Source organism: Podarcis gaigeae, assembly GCF_964106915.1.
Source record: "Podarcis gaigeae genome assembly, chromosome: 15".
Classification (NCBI taxonomy): domain Eukaryota; kingdom Metazoa; phylum Chordata; class Lepidosauria; order Squamata; family Lacertidae; genus Podarcis; species Podarcis gaigeae.
This window is the reverse complement of record NC_139692.1, coordinates 10520989-10537719: the sequence shown is the minus strand read 5'-3', so window position 1 is coordinate 10537719 and position 16731 is coordinate 10520989. Positions and strand designations below refer to the sequence as shown.

General features: G+C 43.4%; 1 protein-coding gene and 1 long non-coding RNA gene across 2 annotated transcripts in view; one reads left to right on the top strand and one right to left on the bottom strand.

The window, feature by feature from the left end:
• Positions 1-3276: 3276 nt before the first annotated feature.
• Positions 3277-6707, bottom strand: PPIA (peptidylprolyl isomerase A). The gene is made up of 5 exons (XM_083713861.1): positions 6470-6707; positions 4475-4505; positions 4274-4362; positions 3875-4047; positions 3277-3590 (listed from the first exon to the last, which is right to left on the bottom strand). The coding sequence occupies exons 1-5, from the start codon at positions 6536-6538 to the stop codon at positions 3455-3457; spliced, it is 498 nt and encodes a 165-aa protein (XP_083569987.1). The 5' UTR covers positions 6539-6707; the 3' UTR covers positions 3277-3454.
• A 103-nt stretch (positions 6708-6810) lies between these two features.
• The window catches only part of LOC310832248, a 51710-nt gene continuing 41789 nt past the window's right edge, over positions 6811-16731 (top strand). The window contains exons 1-2 of the long non-coding RNA XR_014558197.1: positions 6811-6938; positions 16192-16252. This is a non-coding gene — a long non-coding RNA (uncharacterized lncRNA). The remainder of the gene's footprint in view (positions 6939-16191; positions 16253-16731) is intronic.

Here is a 16731-nt window from a genome sequence, read left to right as displayed (position 1 = left end):
GGTGTTCTGTAAAGTAACCAGAAGGTGTTTCCTGCACTATGACTAGGAAAGAGCAAAAGCAGCGCCACTACATGGCGTGAAGCTTTACCTTTTGTTGATATAAACTGTTAATTGTTTACAGGGAACGGTAAGACTCCTGGCACTCTGCAAAGGAAGTCTTTAAAGCTCGGATTGGAGTGTGACTGTTATGCCACAAAGCCATGTGGTGTTATCACTGGTGCATAATAGGCATGGAATTAAAAATGAGAAGTCGTGTGATGCATATGTGCCTTCAACCATTTATTTCATTGCTTGTTTTCATTAGATTACCGTAAATGGGATCCAGTTATTTTATTCCTCTGTTCTGTGCCTGTGTCCTTAACACTGTTGGAGGATGTGATTCTAGAACATGCTTCTGGCCATTAATAGTAAAGACAAAAGCAAAGGGCAGAACGGGGTGAAGTCTTACCGGCTGAGTTTGCAGCATTTGCAGTCTTCAAGGGGGAATGCAGAAACAGGGTGGCCTCCAAATCAGAAATGCAAAATGTTTTCTATGCAGCTTAATAATTTCCGTTGTTTTTTTAAAAACTTGCTTTGGGAATCTGGTAACTCTTGCTAGAAATCCTTGGCAAAATTTCTATCCTGCAGCAAACTGTGTGGCTATAAGAGCCTTAAAGATGGTTTTCGGTAGCTACATTATGATAGGTGCTTAAATTTCTCGTTCACCAAGATGCTAGAACCTGAAATAAAAACCTAATTTCTCCTCCTGGAGTAGTGCTCTTTCTCTGCATAACATCCAGAGCTACATCTGCAAACCTGGAAGGGAGGGGGAGGAGGAAGGAATATCAGCAAAAGATGATGTAACCCACAGCAGCAGCAGCTTCCTTTTCCTATGTCCTCCCTTTCCTTTTTCAGCAGGCAGAATAGGAATATCCATGTTGTATATAATGGCTGTGAAACCTTCCAATGGCCTCAGAGTGAAATTGGCGGTGGTGGGGCACAGAACTGCAGACATGCATGTTCAGGTTCAGGTTCATGTCCCTTTTTTTCATTTGCAAAAGCCGTTATTCTACTGCAATTTTGGTTTCATGGTGAACAGATCCCTTTCCTAGAAGTCATATGCACACAACCCTGCTGAAAAATTAGTTCTGAGCCAGGCATCACTAGACACAAATCTTGTAAACTATATGCAGTTAATGCTTCTTTTTCTTTTTAATTAAGAACACTGCAGAAGACCAACAAAACCAGACAGATCAACAGGCAGATTAAACAAACAAGCTCATACCAATCAAATGGTAGAAAATTTATGCTCCTATCTTATCTAATCCAATTATGATATTAACATACTGGGGGCATTGAGAGTTGTAATATCCCATCTGAGTAAATCAGATTATAAATTGGATGTTACACTAGCAAGGGGAGTGCCTTTTTTCTCTAGTGAATGTGAAAATAGCATCAAGTGACTGAATCCCAGATTCATACAATAAGTTTGGGACTTCATTCCTTCAACATTGTTCTAAATATTGCAGAGACACAAGTTGGATAATATGAACTCCAACCTTTAAATTTAAGAATTGCCCCAAGCAGGCTTATTCTATGTAAACCTTTTATTTTCCATTCAGGGCTCTGTCAGGGTCTTAAGAGTCCCTCCTTCTCAAAGCCTAGTTAGCACTTTTCCAGCCCTGCTGGAGGGGACCTTGGGATAAAATGAGGGAGCCATGTATGTCACCTTAACCTCCTTGGAGGAAATGATGGGGTATATTACATATCTAAAATATTCCTAGCTTTCCTTGTCCTGAAGCAACCTGTTTCAAACACCTTGTCCTATATAGAACTAAAACTTTTAGTTCAGTAATGTTGAGCTAGCTAGTTATCAACAAGCCCTTGGTAGATTAGATGTTTGTTTAAACATGCTGTTCTCTTGAGCATTTCAGCATACACATGTCCTGCCCAATGTTTAGTCATGTTTGCAGTCATTAGAGGTTCCCAGTAGTGAGTTACTCACCCAAATATTTTTAACAAGGTATTGACAAAGATTGTAATCTCAGCAGTAGGCAAATAAGACATGAGTAACCCAGTCCTGTGATTTATGTTGGCAGCTGCTATGAAACCTATGTAGATGCTATTCATATGCACTCAGAATGCTGCCACAAACCTGTTCAGGTTCCAAAGCCTATTCTGCCCATTAGCCTGCAGCCTCTCAAATGAACTATTCAATTTGCTATCTCCAACCAACATTGTACGCTTGGAATGTGATTTCCTAGTAGCAATAGGCATTGTTTAACCCTAAATTGTTAAGGAGCCCAGTTGACATAGAATACGCATTGTATTGCTTGCTCCATCCTAGACTCCTTTCATCATCATCCTGAACACAAGTCCTGAGCAGGATCAAGTCACCCACAAAATGAGTGAGCCCCACCAAACAGCATGCTTCTTAAGTGAATGGTACTGTCATTTTCCATAAAGGGTTTTAGTGGCATCAAAACTAATGCCAATGAAACAGCTGAACATAAAAGACAGTATTACATGCAACATTAGTTTTACTTGATCCTGTAAGTGCATCTGCAGATTGCTGTCCCTTGTGAAGCCAACAATGTAACTTCTCTTGCAAATATAGCAATCATCCAGCAATACTTTTGTGATTTACTTGCTAAGGGACATGGCCAGTGTTTAGTTCATAACATCAAATATACCAATGTTGTAATGTTTCTGACATCAGTTAGTACCACTGTGAGCAGAGACCAGTTTAGAAGATGAAAATTACAGCTTGCTGATCCAAAAAATTGTAAGAAATTGTGTAAGTGGATACTTGCCCAAATAAATGTGTATTAGTTGGGACATCTGGATGTATTTTCCCCCTTTAAGCAGTATAACGAGATTTATAGAGCAAATGCCTCAACATTTTCAGCTTAATGCCTTTCAAACAAGGCCTTAGAATTACCAGCTTTTATTCTTGGGCTAGAACTAGGCAGCACTATTTGGATCTTACGGCTTCCCTCTCATAGGATCACACACTTTAGTATATCTCAAACTATGTTCAAACAGTAACTTAGTTAACTCAGAGGCCCCAACTTCTATCAGCCTCAGTCAGCAGAGAATATAGTCTGCTATGGTGATCACTATGGGGAAGAACAAGTTCTCCATCCCCAAAGATTAGAATAAAGGTTACAGACAGGCTTAATATTGCCCAACACCTAAGCCACCCCAAGGTTTGACAATGTTTTTAGGATTAGGACCTATCTGATCAGATTATAACATGCAAGGCTTTGCCTTGGGGGAGAAAACAACAAACTAGCATGTGGTTTAACTTGTTTTATTTCACTTTGCAAACAAAGTTGTCTTCAGTCCAGCTGGACTTGTGAGGGAGCAGAAATTGAAACCCAATAGAAAAGCAGCAGTAAGTCAGGAGCACAAGGATTACAGGGGACTAACCCCAGCTACAGAAGGAATGGTTGATTGTTAAGACAAAGGAATTTTATGACAGCTGCCCACAGTCAGAGATGGTGATCTTCTTGCTTGTCTTGCCGTTCCTTGACCCAAAGCGCTCCATTGCTTCCACAATATTCATTCCATCTTTGACTTTGCCAAAGACCACATGCTTCCCATCCAACCTAAGGAAATAAATTGGTTAGAACAATTTAGAATGCTTGTGATTTTTGTTATGTCGTAAAGCTGTTCCAAATACATTTAAAGCTACCATCCTGTCAACATTCCGAAGATTTTAGGTGACAGGCAGCAGGCAATAACTATGCTAGCCAAGAAATTATGCTTGGCTATTATGTTTGGGTGTACCTTTAGACAAAACACAACCTTCTACACTTCAGGCTCAGGGTATTCTATTCCATTTGAACTAATGCCTAAGTTCACTGTTGAGAGTCTCAAACAAAGTACTCACCAGTCAGTTTTGGCAGTGCAGATGAAGAACTGAGACCCATTCGTATTGGGACCAGCATTTGCCATAGACAAGATGCCAGCACCTGTGTGCTTGAGGACGAAGTTCTCATCAGCAAACTTCTCACCGTAAATTGATTTACCACCTGTTCCATTATGACGAGTAAAGTCACCACCCTATAGAAAAACAATATACACATGTAGCTGACACTGGGAGATATATATATATATGGATTCAGGACAGAAGAGCAATTATGCAAGCAGAAAAGGTCAAAGTCTAGGGACCAGACTATCATAAATCGTAAAACATGACAAGGCAGGACCACAATGCTTTTTATATGAATGAATCTCATCAACAGTGCAATTCAAATACTGTAAGACTAAAATCTTAACTGCTACATACCTGGCACATGAACCCAGGAATGATTCTGTGGAAGCAGGACCCCTTGTAACCAAAACCTTTCTCCCCAGTGCTCAAGGCACGGAAATTCTCTGAAATCAGAGGCAGACATTTGTAAGAACAGCCTTCCACATTTGCTTAGATCCTTGAAAAATTACTTCCAACAAACATGCCTGGAGATGAAGGCACTTCAAATGTACAAACCTGCTGTCTTTGGAACCGTGTCTGCAAATAGCTGTGGGACAAAAACAGAAGTCAATTAATGACATTCAGTTTGAATAGACACATTTTTACTTAACTCCCTTAATTTTCCCAGTCTCATTGATCCTTCTTGCTGTATTGCTTTACCAAGAGAAGCACTGCCTTTTAAAATATTTAACCTGGGTGGTTATGGCGTATAACAATCATTCAAGCTATCCTGTTAACCATTTGTAATTATCAGTGTCATTAATTCTAGTAACATGCACCAAAATATATGTATTGCAAGGGATGCTATAAACTGAAAACATCCTATCAAATCAAAACTGACTGTTGACTCATTTATCGAACTGAACTGTGCAGGAATGATACAAGGCAGAAGCTAATTGATAGGATCAAGGCACATTAGACTGATACAACATGCTTATGCCTTAGATTGAAGAGCACTCTAGAGGGAGCTCTGACAAACCAGAATCCTTCTAGTCTTCCAATAAAAATGGTCGACTTAACTACCGTCTACTGCTAAATATTGAGGCCAGCTGCAATCAGGCAAAAACGATTTACTGTCTACTCACCATATTTATTACCACCGGTTAAAAGTGTAATCCTAACAAATCTACTTTACATCCAACTGCATTTTGTTTTGGCACAACTTTAGCTAGTGTACAAAAGACATTCAACAAGGCAGAATTTTCATAATTTGGAAAAGGCACGAAGTGTTCCACCCACTTCCCAAATCCAATCGGCATACTGTCCATTTATTCTTTGCTGCAGTGACAGGACTCACGCCAGGTACAAATTAGCTGGACAACTCTAGCGTGCACCGTGCTCAATCTGGCTCTAGCACCATTCGCATACGGGGTAAAACTTGCAACAGCCACCTCTATGGTGCAATCATTTGTCGCACTTTGAAACCCCGCACTGAAATTTAACCCGCTTATTTCCCCTCGCACAAAGCAGACACAATCCATCAAAAAGTTAAAAGGAGCAGAGATAACCTTTCATAGCCATCCCTAACCTCTACCGTGGGCTTGGGATGAGTGAAGATTTTCTTACTAAAATCGCGGGTCAAGGAAAACAAAGCTACACTCGCAGCTTTTCGGTGCACGAATCTGCTTGCTCCACGCAAGGCATTACCGTGAAGAAAAGGAGCAGGAAACCCAGCTAAGGAAATATGCACGGGAGACCGTAGCCCGCCATTTGGTGCTTTTGATATCAAGGAAAACCTGATCGGGAGAGGGGGGGAACAGAAAGCCCGAGAATCCAGGCCTTGCCTATACCTCCCTTCATGCGATCTAAAAAGGGGCTCGTCCGCACAGCACTTGCATTATAATTTTTTGGGGAGGTCCGTTAGAGCCCCCCTAAGGCAATCCTTAAGCCTCGTTTCACTAAAAAAAAAAAAGCCCTGCAAACTACCACGAAAAATAATCCAAAAATGGAGGCCCCCCCCCACTGCCGCCCCCGGCCCTCCTCCTATCTCTGCAGCAAAGGCGTGGGGAGAATGGGCACTGTCAGGGGCGAGGCGTGAAGAGCCTTGCCGGCGGCGGCAACAGCCAAAGGCCTTGCAGGCGGCGGCGGCAGCAGCCGTTCCCTTCCCCGCGCAGGGAAGAGCGAGGAAGGCGCGGCGGCGGCGGCGAGGGAAACAAAGGCGGCGGCAGCCAGCAACCGCTTCCCCCAGGGCAGGCTGCGCAGGCCACGTGGAGGAGGCGACGCCCGTCCGCGCGCGCCCACTTCCCTTCCTCTCGTTGCCGTCTCCCCCCCCCCAACCCACCCGGGTGCGCGCGCAGCCCCTCTCGCGCCGCAGTGAGGCGATCGCGCCCCCTCCCCCCGCAACCGGCGCCCGTTGCTCCTAACCGCCCCCGCCCTCCCCGTTCACACACACACACCAGTCCCAAAATGGCCCCGAACTCCCTCCCCGGCAGGAAATGGCGGCGGAGCCGAGTCCTCCTCAGGCGCGCAGCCCCTCTCTCCGCGCTCTAGCCTTAACGGCTCTCTTCGTACCTCGAAGGTGACGCGCCCCAAGGGCTCGCCGTCGGCGCAGACTTCGAAATACACGACCGGGTTGACCATGATGGCGGGAATGAGTCGAATAAAGGAAGGGGGTTTGCTTAAAAAAAAAAGGAAAAAACCGGCGGCGGCGGTAACAGGCAGCACCAGCGTCAAGCCCTCTCCACACAGTAAGGAGCGCGGCACAGCAGAAAGAACGGCGGCAGCTCGCAGGGCTTATATAGCCGGTGGACCCCCGCCTCCGCCTTTCCTCACGCGACTTTTGGCCAATGGCAACGAGGAGAGTTTCCAGAGTGAAAGGGGCGTGGGGCCAGTCAGAGCTCTCGGTTCGGGGCGAGGGTGTTCCACGCCTCTCAGTAAGGGCGTGGTCTCCGCGAGAGGCGGGAACCGAAGAAAGGTATGGGGGAGGGTTGTTTCTCCCCCCCCTCCTTTTCTGAGCATGCGCGCTGTTGACTTGCACTGGGTAAGGCTAAGGTTGTCTGTTTGGAAGGAAGGAAGGGGTGGGGGATGGGGACGGGGCCTGCTGGTTCCCCCCCCCCTCCGTGCCGCGCTTTTTAGTGCTGAGGAAGGAAACGGCTGTGGAAGCTCTGCAGGCCGCACGCCCGTCTGCTCGGAAGCAAGCCTCTCGGGCTCCAAGGCGGCTTCGTGCGGCGGGATGTGGCCCCGCAGGGAGTCGAGGCACGAGGGCGGGGGCCGAATCCAGGATGCAGAAATGCTGGGTGACTTGACTTGTGATGGCTGCTTGAACTCGGATAAGGAGGAACCAGCGGAGAGGGCGGGGTATCTGGTCCGGCCTTGGAAGCGAAAATGGCTGTGTAATCGCACTAGCAGCAAACCAGTGATAGGTTTGGTTTATTTATTCATTTTTCAAGATCCAGGCTAACGTGTTTTTTTAACTCACTCGACCCACCCGCCTCAGAGTTCTGGTCGACATGGAAAGCTTGCACACTGTTTTGCAACATCAGCAGCTATTTGACCAGCTCTGGATTTTGGAAGGCCTCCACCTTTTTTATCACGACGCTTGAACTCTTATCTTTCCTCCAAGGTGCTTATGGGGACCATAAACGGTCCTATTATTAATATATTTATTAATTACCCTGCCTTCAACCCAAGGTCCCAGGGTGAGTTACAGCAATTAAAACAAAATGTTCAGAATAGTTTACAACAACTTACAAGCCTCCAAATAACATGGGTCCTGAAAATATACCTCTCCTGTTCCTGTTTTTGAAAATGCAAATAAAAATTTAGAAAGAAAATATATCTTTCCGGTATCAAAAGAGTTGATAAAGAGGTAAAGGGTAAAGAGGTGTCTTCAGCATTTTCCAAAAGTTGTATAATAAAGATGCCCAGTGTGCTCCACCCATCCTTTTCATCTTCATCTTCCTAACAAACCTGAGAGTTAAGTTAGGCTAGGACTACAAAGAGCGACTGGACCAAAACCAGCAAGTTAGACTGTGTACATATTCCTGTTTACTCTCCATGTAATAGCCACAATCTATATTCTGTTGTTTCTTATGAAATGTTGCTCCCCGCGAACTTGGGAGCAGGGTGAGAGAATGATGCATCTATTTTTAAAAGCAGCAGTGCATACACAGCCTCTGTTTCATATGGATTTGAACCTGTGTCTGCCCAGTTTATGAAGGTATCAACTCCATATAACTCAACAGCCCCTCATTTCAATTATCTGGCCCTGGGATGTAATCTGGGATTAGGGTCGGTGCATTTCTGAGATCTTGGAGTCAACTGTTTCTCACCTGTATGTTCATCGCTTATTCATGACTCTTGTCCTGCACTTCATAGTGCTGCCTCAATACCCAAAATAGGCACAGCTTCTTCTGGTGGTATTTTTGGCATGAAGTCATACATTTCTCACACATTTTTGACTCTTACAGTCTCAGCTGTGCTTGCTTCTGAAGGAAGCCTGTTTGTATTAGTGACTTTACTTTGGAGAAAAAGCCACTGGGGAACAGTAGACTGTTTCATAATCGGCAAGAAGGCACTGTCACAAATTTCAGGGTCTTTTCACCTTTCAGCCATTAATGGTGTTTCAGCATGTATTGCTGTAATTCGATCTTCAAAATCTGACATTGCAGTTTCACTGAAGATAGGTGCTTCCCCATGTGTGAAACACTACAACCAACATGTAGATTAGTGTGAGAACATAATCTCCTTGATAGGTTTCTTGCATTTTAATGACAATAAGTAGTCTCTGCAAGGGAACTACGTTAGCTGTGTACAGGCGTAAATTTTGCAGGATTTATTTTGTGCTTTGAGGTGCACCAGCTGAAGTACACAGTAATCACTTGGGGTGGAATTAGATGCAAAATGGTATCTTGGGGTGCAGCCGCTTAAGTATCACATCCAAGTGCATAACTACTTTCGTGTGCAATACAGATCAGGGGCTTTAGCAGCCTAATTTAAAGTAGCCTTATATATAATCCCACAAAGATGACCAGCATGGAAATATATTTACTGGCCTGTTGTGGCCTGACAAGAAGGGGACAAAGGGATTGGCTCCTCCCACTGCATGCAGTTGGTTTTTGTTGTTGTTGCTATTGTCAAATCTACAAGCAATAAAGTGGTAGAACAGAGCTTTCCAAACTCTGCGTCACAACATGTTTGTGTATAGGTGTGTCGCACAAATGCTCCCTCCTGGCACTGGAAAGGGTTCATTTAACCTCCAGTTTGCTAGTAAAATTGAATTACTGTGTCACGAAATGATGCATGTCCAAAAAGCATGTCACCAACTTGAAAAGTTCTGTGGTAGAGCCTCATCTACTTTCTGTCTACCCTGTGTTAGGAAGAGTATCACTGTGGCTTGGGAACTAATGAGGGCTTTCTCCACACTTCGCTCCAAAAGTAGTCCGTTACAGTAGCAACAACCATGCTCCCTCCAAATCAAATATCGACACCTCCCAGAGTAATTGTTAATACAGCCTGAAGAAAACTTAACCACCCACTGAAAGCTTTAAAGTCGACAGAACATAACTTGTAAACATTTTGGAGTGGCAGAAAAACACAGTCTCTCCCATTCATCAATAAGTACTAGCAGAGCATCATAGGTTCCTAGGCAAAATGCATACAGTAATGCCTTTTCTTTTGTGTCTGTAGGAATCTGGACAGGCTAACTTGACTACGATTCCAGCAATAAAGTTCTCCTCAATCCCATCCCATGTATCAGGAGTGGGGTACCTGTGGCCCTCCAGATGTTGCTGAACTGCCCCTCCCATCATCCCTGACTCCATGCTGGGTGGAGTTAATGGGAGTCATGGGCGTAGCCATGATTTTTGTTAGTGCAGGCAGGCCTTTTGTGGGTGGGGGGGCAGAACCTCAGTTTGCTATGTATTTTTATTGATTTAGGGGGGCAGTTGCCCCACCTTGGCTACACTCATGGCTGCAGTCCAGTAACATCTGGAGGGCTATGGGTTCCCTACACTTGCTGTATATACAACAAAGCAGTCATTTTGGCATCTTTCAAAAACTAAAATGGGGCTTTCCCTCTTGGGACCTCCTGTGTGTCATGGATTCTTTGTCCCACTCAGATTGGAGCAATGAATCAGTCAAAGCTGCCTCCAACTAGTTGCATTCCCACACATGCCTTTGGGTACATAGACCCTATACATTCAAGGTTCACACACTGTGGAATCCTGGGAACTGTAGTTTTGGGAGTTATAGCTCTGTACAGGGTAAACTAAACTTCCCAGGATTCTTTCGAGTGGGAGAAATACACCTTAAATATATGGTATACACACAGTCCCAATTAGTTACCCTACCAGGAAGAATTACATAGGGGTTACAGTCAGTTCTCTGCCTCCAATGAGCTTCTGCTTCTTGAACAGCAAGTTGTTGCTCATTTGTTCTTGCTTCATAGCCATAGGCACAGATCCTGCACTCTTGCCAGATCCTCTTGTCTCTGCAGCAGCCAGCTCCCAATATTGCCATATTCCATGCAATTTTTAGCAATGTTAAGGACACTGTATATAACATTTGTAACCCACCAACTCCTTTTTCAAAAACCACAGCAATGTACAATAAATCATTAAAACATCATAAATGCAGAACAAATGAGCAACACTTACTGAAATTAGTCCCACTAGCAAGACAGAAACATTTTCAGGTGACAAAATATCAGGGGCCTGTCAGATTTCAATAGGAAAAGAGTCCCAAATTACTGTTGGCACTATGCTAAAAGCCTTAATTCATGTCAAAGCTAAATAAATAACTGTGGGACAGTTGGGACGGCTTCTTCAGGTGATCACAGTGGCTGGCCAGTTTGTAAGGGATAATGTGATCTTCTAGGTAGCCTGTTCTTTAGCCATTTAGGGCTTAATACACCAACAGTAATACCTTAAAACTAGCTCAGTAATGTACTGGCAGCAGTGCAGAGCTTTCAGTGCAGGTATAATATGGTGGTGTGGAGCTGTTCTGGCCAGAAACTGGGCTACAGCATTCTGTGCAAGCTACAGTTTCCAAACCAGCCTCAAGGGTAGCCCCACATAGAACACATTGCAGTAGTTCAGCTTACATGTTCATATGCACTTAAATGGAATTGGAAAAACAGGCCCAGCAGTCAGAACCTATGCTGTCATGGAGATGTCACCTAAAGACCCGTCACTGTCAAAGCTGATCACTGCAACATTATTTCCGATTTAATTGTTTTAGGTTTTTTTAAAAAAACTGTAGGCACCTGTCTAGGAATGCACAAGGTGACAGATGCTTATTTTACTATATTTATCTTATCATTTTCTACAGCAAAAGTGTGCTTATTCCCAGGGAAATGTGTTTAGCAATCCAGGGGGAGGACTCGACACATTTGTCACTGCAGTAGCCATACGGGTTCTTTGATTTAAGCGAGTTTTTAAACACTGAAACTGCGCATGCTCAGAGAACATTTTCTTTTGGCAGGGTTGGCCAACTGTTTTGCGTTTTTTGCTGTAACTTGTTATGGATATAGAAGGAGTTGTAAAACACGGACCAGTTATGGAGAAAGGGAGAGGAAACATTAGTTGTATGCGTCACAACTGACGTACACATGGCCAGCTAAAGCCACCGCCCCCTGCAAGATAATGAAGGCCATGTACACACCATACATACAAGGCGTATCTCTCCCAAAAGAATATGGGAACTGCAGTTCACCCCTCCCTGAACCCTCAAGCTACAATTCCCAGGATTCTTTGAGAGTAAAGTGTGCTTTAAATGTGATACTTGTGCATTAAATGTATGGTATATATGCAGCACAAGCCCAGGTTGCAGACTGCAGCTTTTGTCCTGCTCTTCCCTGTGACTTTGTTGCTCTCTTAGTTGCTGGTCTAGCAGTTTGTGATCATCTTTGGGTTCCCTCCCTGCCTTGCTGATCAAGGCATTTTTCTAGCACGGGCAGCAATTATATATAGGTGACCTAGTGCTTTCCAGGGAAGGATTTCACAGCTGCTTTGGCTAAAGTGAGAGCAGGAACTCAAATCCCACTTCCGGAAGCTGAGTGGTAACTCAATATGGGGCTCTCCAGTAGTGCTGCAGGAGGTAGAATTGTTGCAGCTAGTTATATAGAATTTACAAAGTAGTAGCATTGGAGATTTAATAGTGACAGGCTTTTCAACAACTGCAACGCCTGTGGTTGCCTATTCTTGTTCCATTATTAATATTGAAGTGCCCAACCATAAAGAATAATTGACTAGATTGCTGTAGCCACATTAAAAGTCAAGAATTCCAAAACAGGTGGCTGATACCAATTCTATGAAGATTACAGACGTGATTTCAGAGAATCAGACAATGCAATTTTGCTAAACAGTGGTACTTTCAAGTGGTTTTCTTCATAAGGAGTTCTAGAGGGTGGTCTTTACTCTGGAAAAGTAAGGGGTTAAATGTATCTTTCAAAAAGCTCTAGCGGTCATTTTAAAAGAGGAGCAGGAGATGTAACTGCCATGTGATTTATTGCATTAAATTGAATATCTTGTAGCATGCATTTACTTACAGCTTTATAATGTAATTTTAAAATTTCATTGTAAACTGCCTTGAAATGCATTTTTTGGTAAAGGGCAGCTTGTAAATTTTAAAAATAAATAGCTATACAGATTTCTGACTACGAGTCCAACATTTCCAGGTTATGTAGCTCAGACTAGCACAGTGAAGGCAAATCAGTTACCACTCACATTCCCTTTTTGTGTAGCACCAGCATACCTTGCAGAGCTAATGTACTGAAGTAGGCTTCCAAAAATATCCCATCCTCCCAGTGATTTTATATAAAGAGGCTGTATTACTGATATTAGCGAACATTATTCACCTATTGCCAGTTCACTTGTAACCATGTTACACATTCACCGCAAGCAAGCCTTCCATCTGGAGAGTCCCTTAAAGCAGTGGTGAGGAAGCTTAGGCCCAGTAGTTGAATGAAGTGCTCAAGGCCTCTCCTGTCAGGCCCCAAGGAATCCCCAGGCCATACCCCTCACTGGCTCCCCTCTTGCCCTTAAGCGCTTTTGCCTCATTGGAATGTTTGGATTATTTAGCAAAATGTATATCCCTCTTGATTGATGTAAAACCACTAAGCAGTTTACGAGAAATATAGCTTAGTCAGTCGAGCAAGGGTCGTGGGTCCCGTGTTGGGCAAAATATTCCTACATTGCAGATGGTTTTTAGATTATTTTTAGATTATCTAGATTATTTTTGTGGTCCTTTCCAACTCTGATAAAGTTTCCCCTCACCTGCCTTAGTGGATCAAGGCTCAGTAACTGCACATGAAAAATCTGATGCATTTGTGCATAATGCAGTGCTTACACCAGATTGGTGTGTATGCAGACCTGCTTTTCAGAATAATTTTATTCTGCACACACACAAATCTGCATACTCCAGTGCAACCCCATCAAACCCAGTGGAGCTTATTTCCTATGGAGAACTTCATAGGACTTGGAATTCTAATCTGAGGTAGCCAGGATGAAAACTGAAGCAGGGTTCCTCTTTATGCTGGATTAGTTAATCCAGGATATTTTGTTTCTGGCCCATCAGCTCTGGCTGTGGCTCTGCCCACCACTGACATGCTTTCCTGGCCAGTTACCTGCAAGTGATTGTGGTTCCTAGCAAGAAAAAATGCTGCTTGAGCCTGTCTTAGATAAGACATTTTTTGGATGTTGTATTCATTTTCATGTTGTGTATCCCGGGGGGCGGGGAGGTTGCTGCTGCTGGAAGATTTACCCCACCATTTGTTGGGTTGCACAGTTTAGTGGGTAAGTAAGACACAAGTATCTTGAACAGATTCTTGCTGGGATTCTTTGTAAGATCGAACCATTTTTATTTAGCAAACAGCCAAGAATGTGGTTTTTGCAACTGAGTCCCCCACCACCACTCTTGTACATCAAGTAGACTATTTTGTTGATCAATAGCTCTGTATAGAAGTTGACTTCCAGTGTATCAAATAATGTTTTTTGGTCATGACCTATGGGCAGACCAGGTCTGCATCTGATGTAGCTATTTTGGCTTTGATTTTGTATTGATATTTTTATACAGTTGCTATGGCTTACAACCAAGCGACTAAACCAACTTACCTATTTAAGAACTAGACCATTTTATTGGAATATAAAAGAGAGCAGCTCATAGTGTGGTGTTGATAATGCCAAGGCTGCAGGTTTGATTCCTGTAAGGGGCAGTTACATATTCTTGCATTGCAGGGCGTTGGACTAGATGATCCTCAGGGTCCCTTCCAACTCTACACTTCTTCGATTTTGTGATTTTTGGTGAGCATTTTTAAGGCAGGGGAGGGGAACCTTGGGCCCAGGAGCCACGTGTGGCTCTCCAGGCCTTTCTATCTGGCCCTTGAGACTCTCCCCAGGCCACACCCCCTCATTGGCCCTGTTTAACACCCAGAATATTTTTTTTGCCTGGCTGGAATGTGTCCTTGAACTCTGCTAATGCTCTTTGCCTGTCTGGATATAGGCTAGACTAGAGATGGGTGAGTGAATGTGCATAGAAATGACAGTATGGTACAAATGCAAAATTCACATTCATTGCTCTGCCCAGTTTCGCCTCTGGTCTTGGAAGGCTGCTGAAATATACTCGGAGTCGAGTGTGGATTTCATGCTCTTTATTCAGCTCATAGAAGTGAGGAATGAAAGTTTCCCCAAAATATCTGCTTTATATACATTATTTACACAAAGGGCTGCACGTGATTGGCTAATTCCGGGATTCTCCTGTAGGCCAATCAGGTTGTGGATTCACTTCCACCTGGAGCTGGATTGGGTGGCTCCTGCGGACCAATCATACTGCTGCATTGTTCTAGGACCAATCAGACTGCTGCATTCTGAATCCTATTGTTCTAAGACCAATCAGACTGCTGCATTTTGGGTCCTATTCAACTCAGTACATAACAGCTGCCCAGATGGGAATGCAGCCCTCAGGCTGAAGAAAGCATCCCACCCTTGCTTTAAGCTACCTGGGATGCTGCTCTGCGGGAATCGGCCCATTGCGACATAAAGGCAGCTATGTTAGCAGACAGTTGTGTAGCAACATGATAGGGGCGTGCCACTGACTCACACTTCCTGCCCTTCCACTGTGGCTTCCATCTTATCACTCTCCCCCCTTCCTGCCTGTTGGGAGTTCCCTTTTCCTTCCAACACCTGTTACACTAGCTGTGTGATGTCCAGATTGCAGTTTTGTAAAGGAAGAAGAAAGGTTTGCCACAAAATTCACAATTCCTGTTCTTCTGATTAAGCTATAAGGTTTTTCCGATCAATAACACTTTCTGGTTTATACTTCCCCTAAGAGAGTTAGTTTGTGTATACTGTACACCACACTTAAAAAAAAATTAAGTAAATAAACCGCTTTGAGGGTTTCCCCCCTACAATCAAGTGGTATATAAAATTTACGAAGAAAATAATAATACATTTAAAGCACATTGCTCCCCCCCCCCCCAAAAAAAAAATCATGGGAACTGGAGTTTGCCACTCACAAAGCTACAGTTCCCATAATCCTGAATGAACTACAGTTCCCAAGTTTCTTGAAAGCAAGCAGGTAAAGTCATGTGCTTTAAATGTTTGACATGTGTACGCAGCCCTAATGTGGTATTTCAGTTAAGAGTGTTGGACTAAGTTCACACTTGGCCATGAAGCTTATTGGGTTGCCCTGGACTAGTCGTTCTCAATGTAACTTGCACCCCAAGACTACTGTGGCGAGAGGGGAAGAAGACAAGGTGTACACCAAACTCCTTGGAGGAAGGATAGGATAAAAATAGGATGGTAATATATGGACAGCTGCCACATATCTAAAGCCCATCTTCATATCCTAGACACAGCAGTGAAATTTCAGGAATACAATATTGTAATGAAGGAATAATTATGCCCTTGTAAGTTTGGAAAAACAGAAATGTTACTCAATTGTGGTGCTCTAGTGCCGCAGCTTTCTAGATGCATTCTAAGGTATGTCTCAGACCAAAAGTGACTGGGCAGCTAGTTTTTTGTTGTTGCTGAATAATACCAAGATGCCCAAAATGTAAAAGGTAGTCATGTTGGCCCATAAGAAAAATTCCAAAAGGGCAATACCTTGAAGAGGCTGACCAAAATATCACAAAATAGCATGCAAGCTTTTGAATTTTCCATAACTTTTTATTCGGGAGCAGGGGAGGTAAGAGAGAAAGAGGAAAAGTAGCTAAGGTTGAAGCAAAACATCTTAGGTTGAAGTGAGTAGGTAATAAATGAAAATTACATTTTTAATTTCAACTTCCGTTATTGCAGGATGGATCTGATGGGAGTTGTAGTTCAACAGCATCTGGAGAGCATCCAGTCAGAGAAAAAGGTAACAGATCATAGACATGGCTTTTATAACTGATTGTTTTTATCAGTATTAGAAACTGAGATATGAAAGCTAGGAGCTGAATAGCACCTTAAACCTATGTTATGGGTGCAATAACTGAATATCTAGGTGCATGTTCTTTTATAACAAGAATACAAAACTGAAAATGAATGAACTGCAGCTAAAATATTATGTTCATCTAGTCCATCCCCTGCCCACCACCCTAATCTCTTCTTCAGTCTTCAGACAGTAGCTGGAAATTGGGAGGAATAAAAAGGTCCTCCTTTCCTTCTGCTCTGCAGTTTTAATTTGAAATCTTAGGTACCCAGAGCTCAGAAACTGCTTGCGCTAATGAAATTCCCTGTCGCAAAATGTGCCTAGAACAATGAGAGTTTCAAACATTGGTTTTGATACCTTGAAATATACCAGTGGCATTAATCTGATTATTTTAAATCTTAAACATATTCATTTGAAATACATTC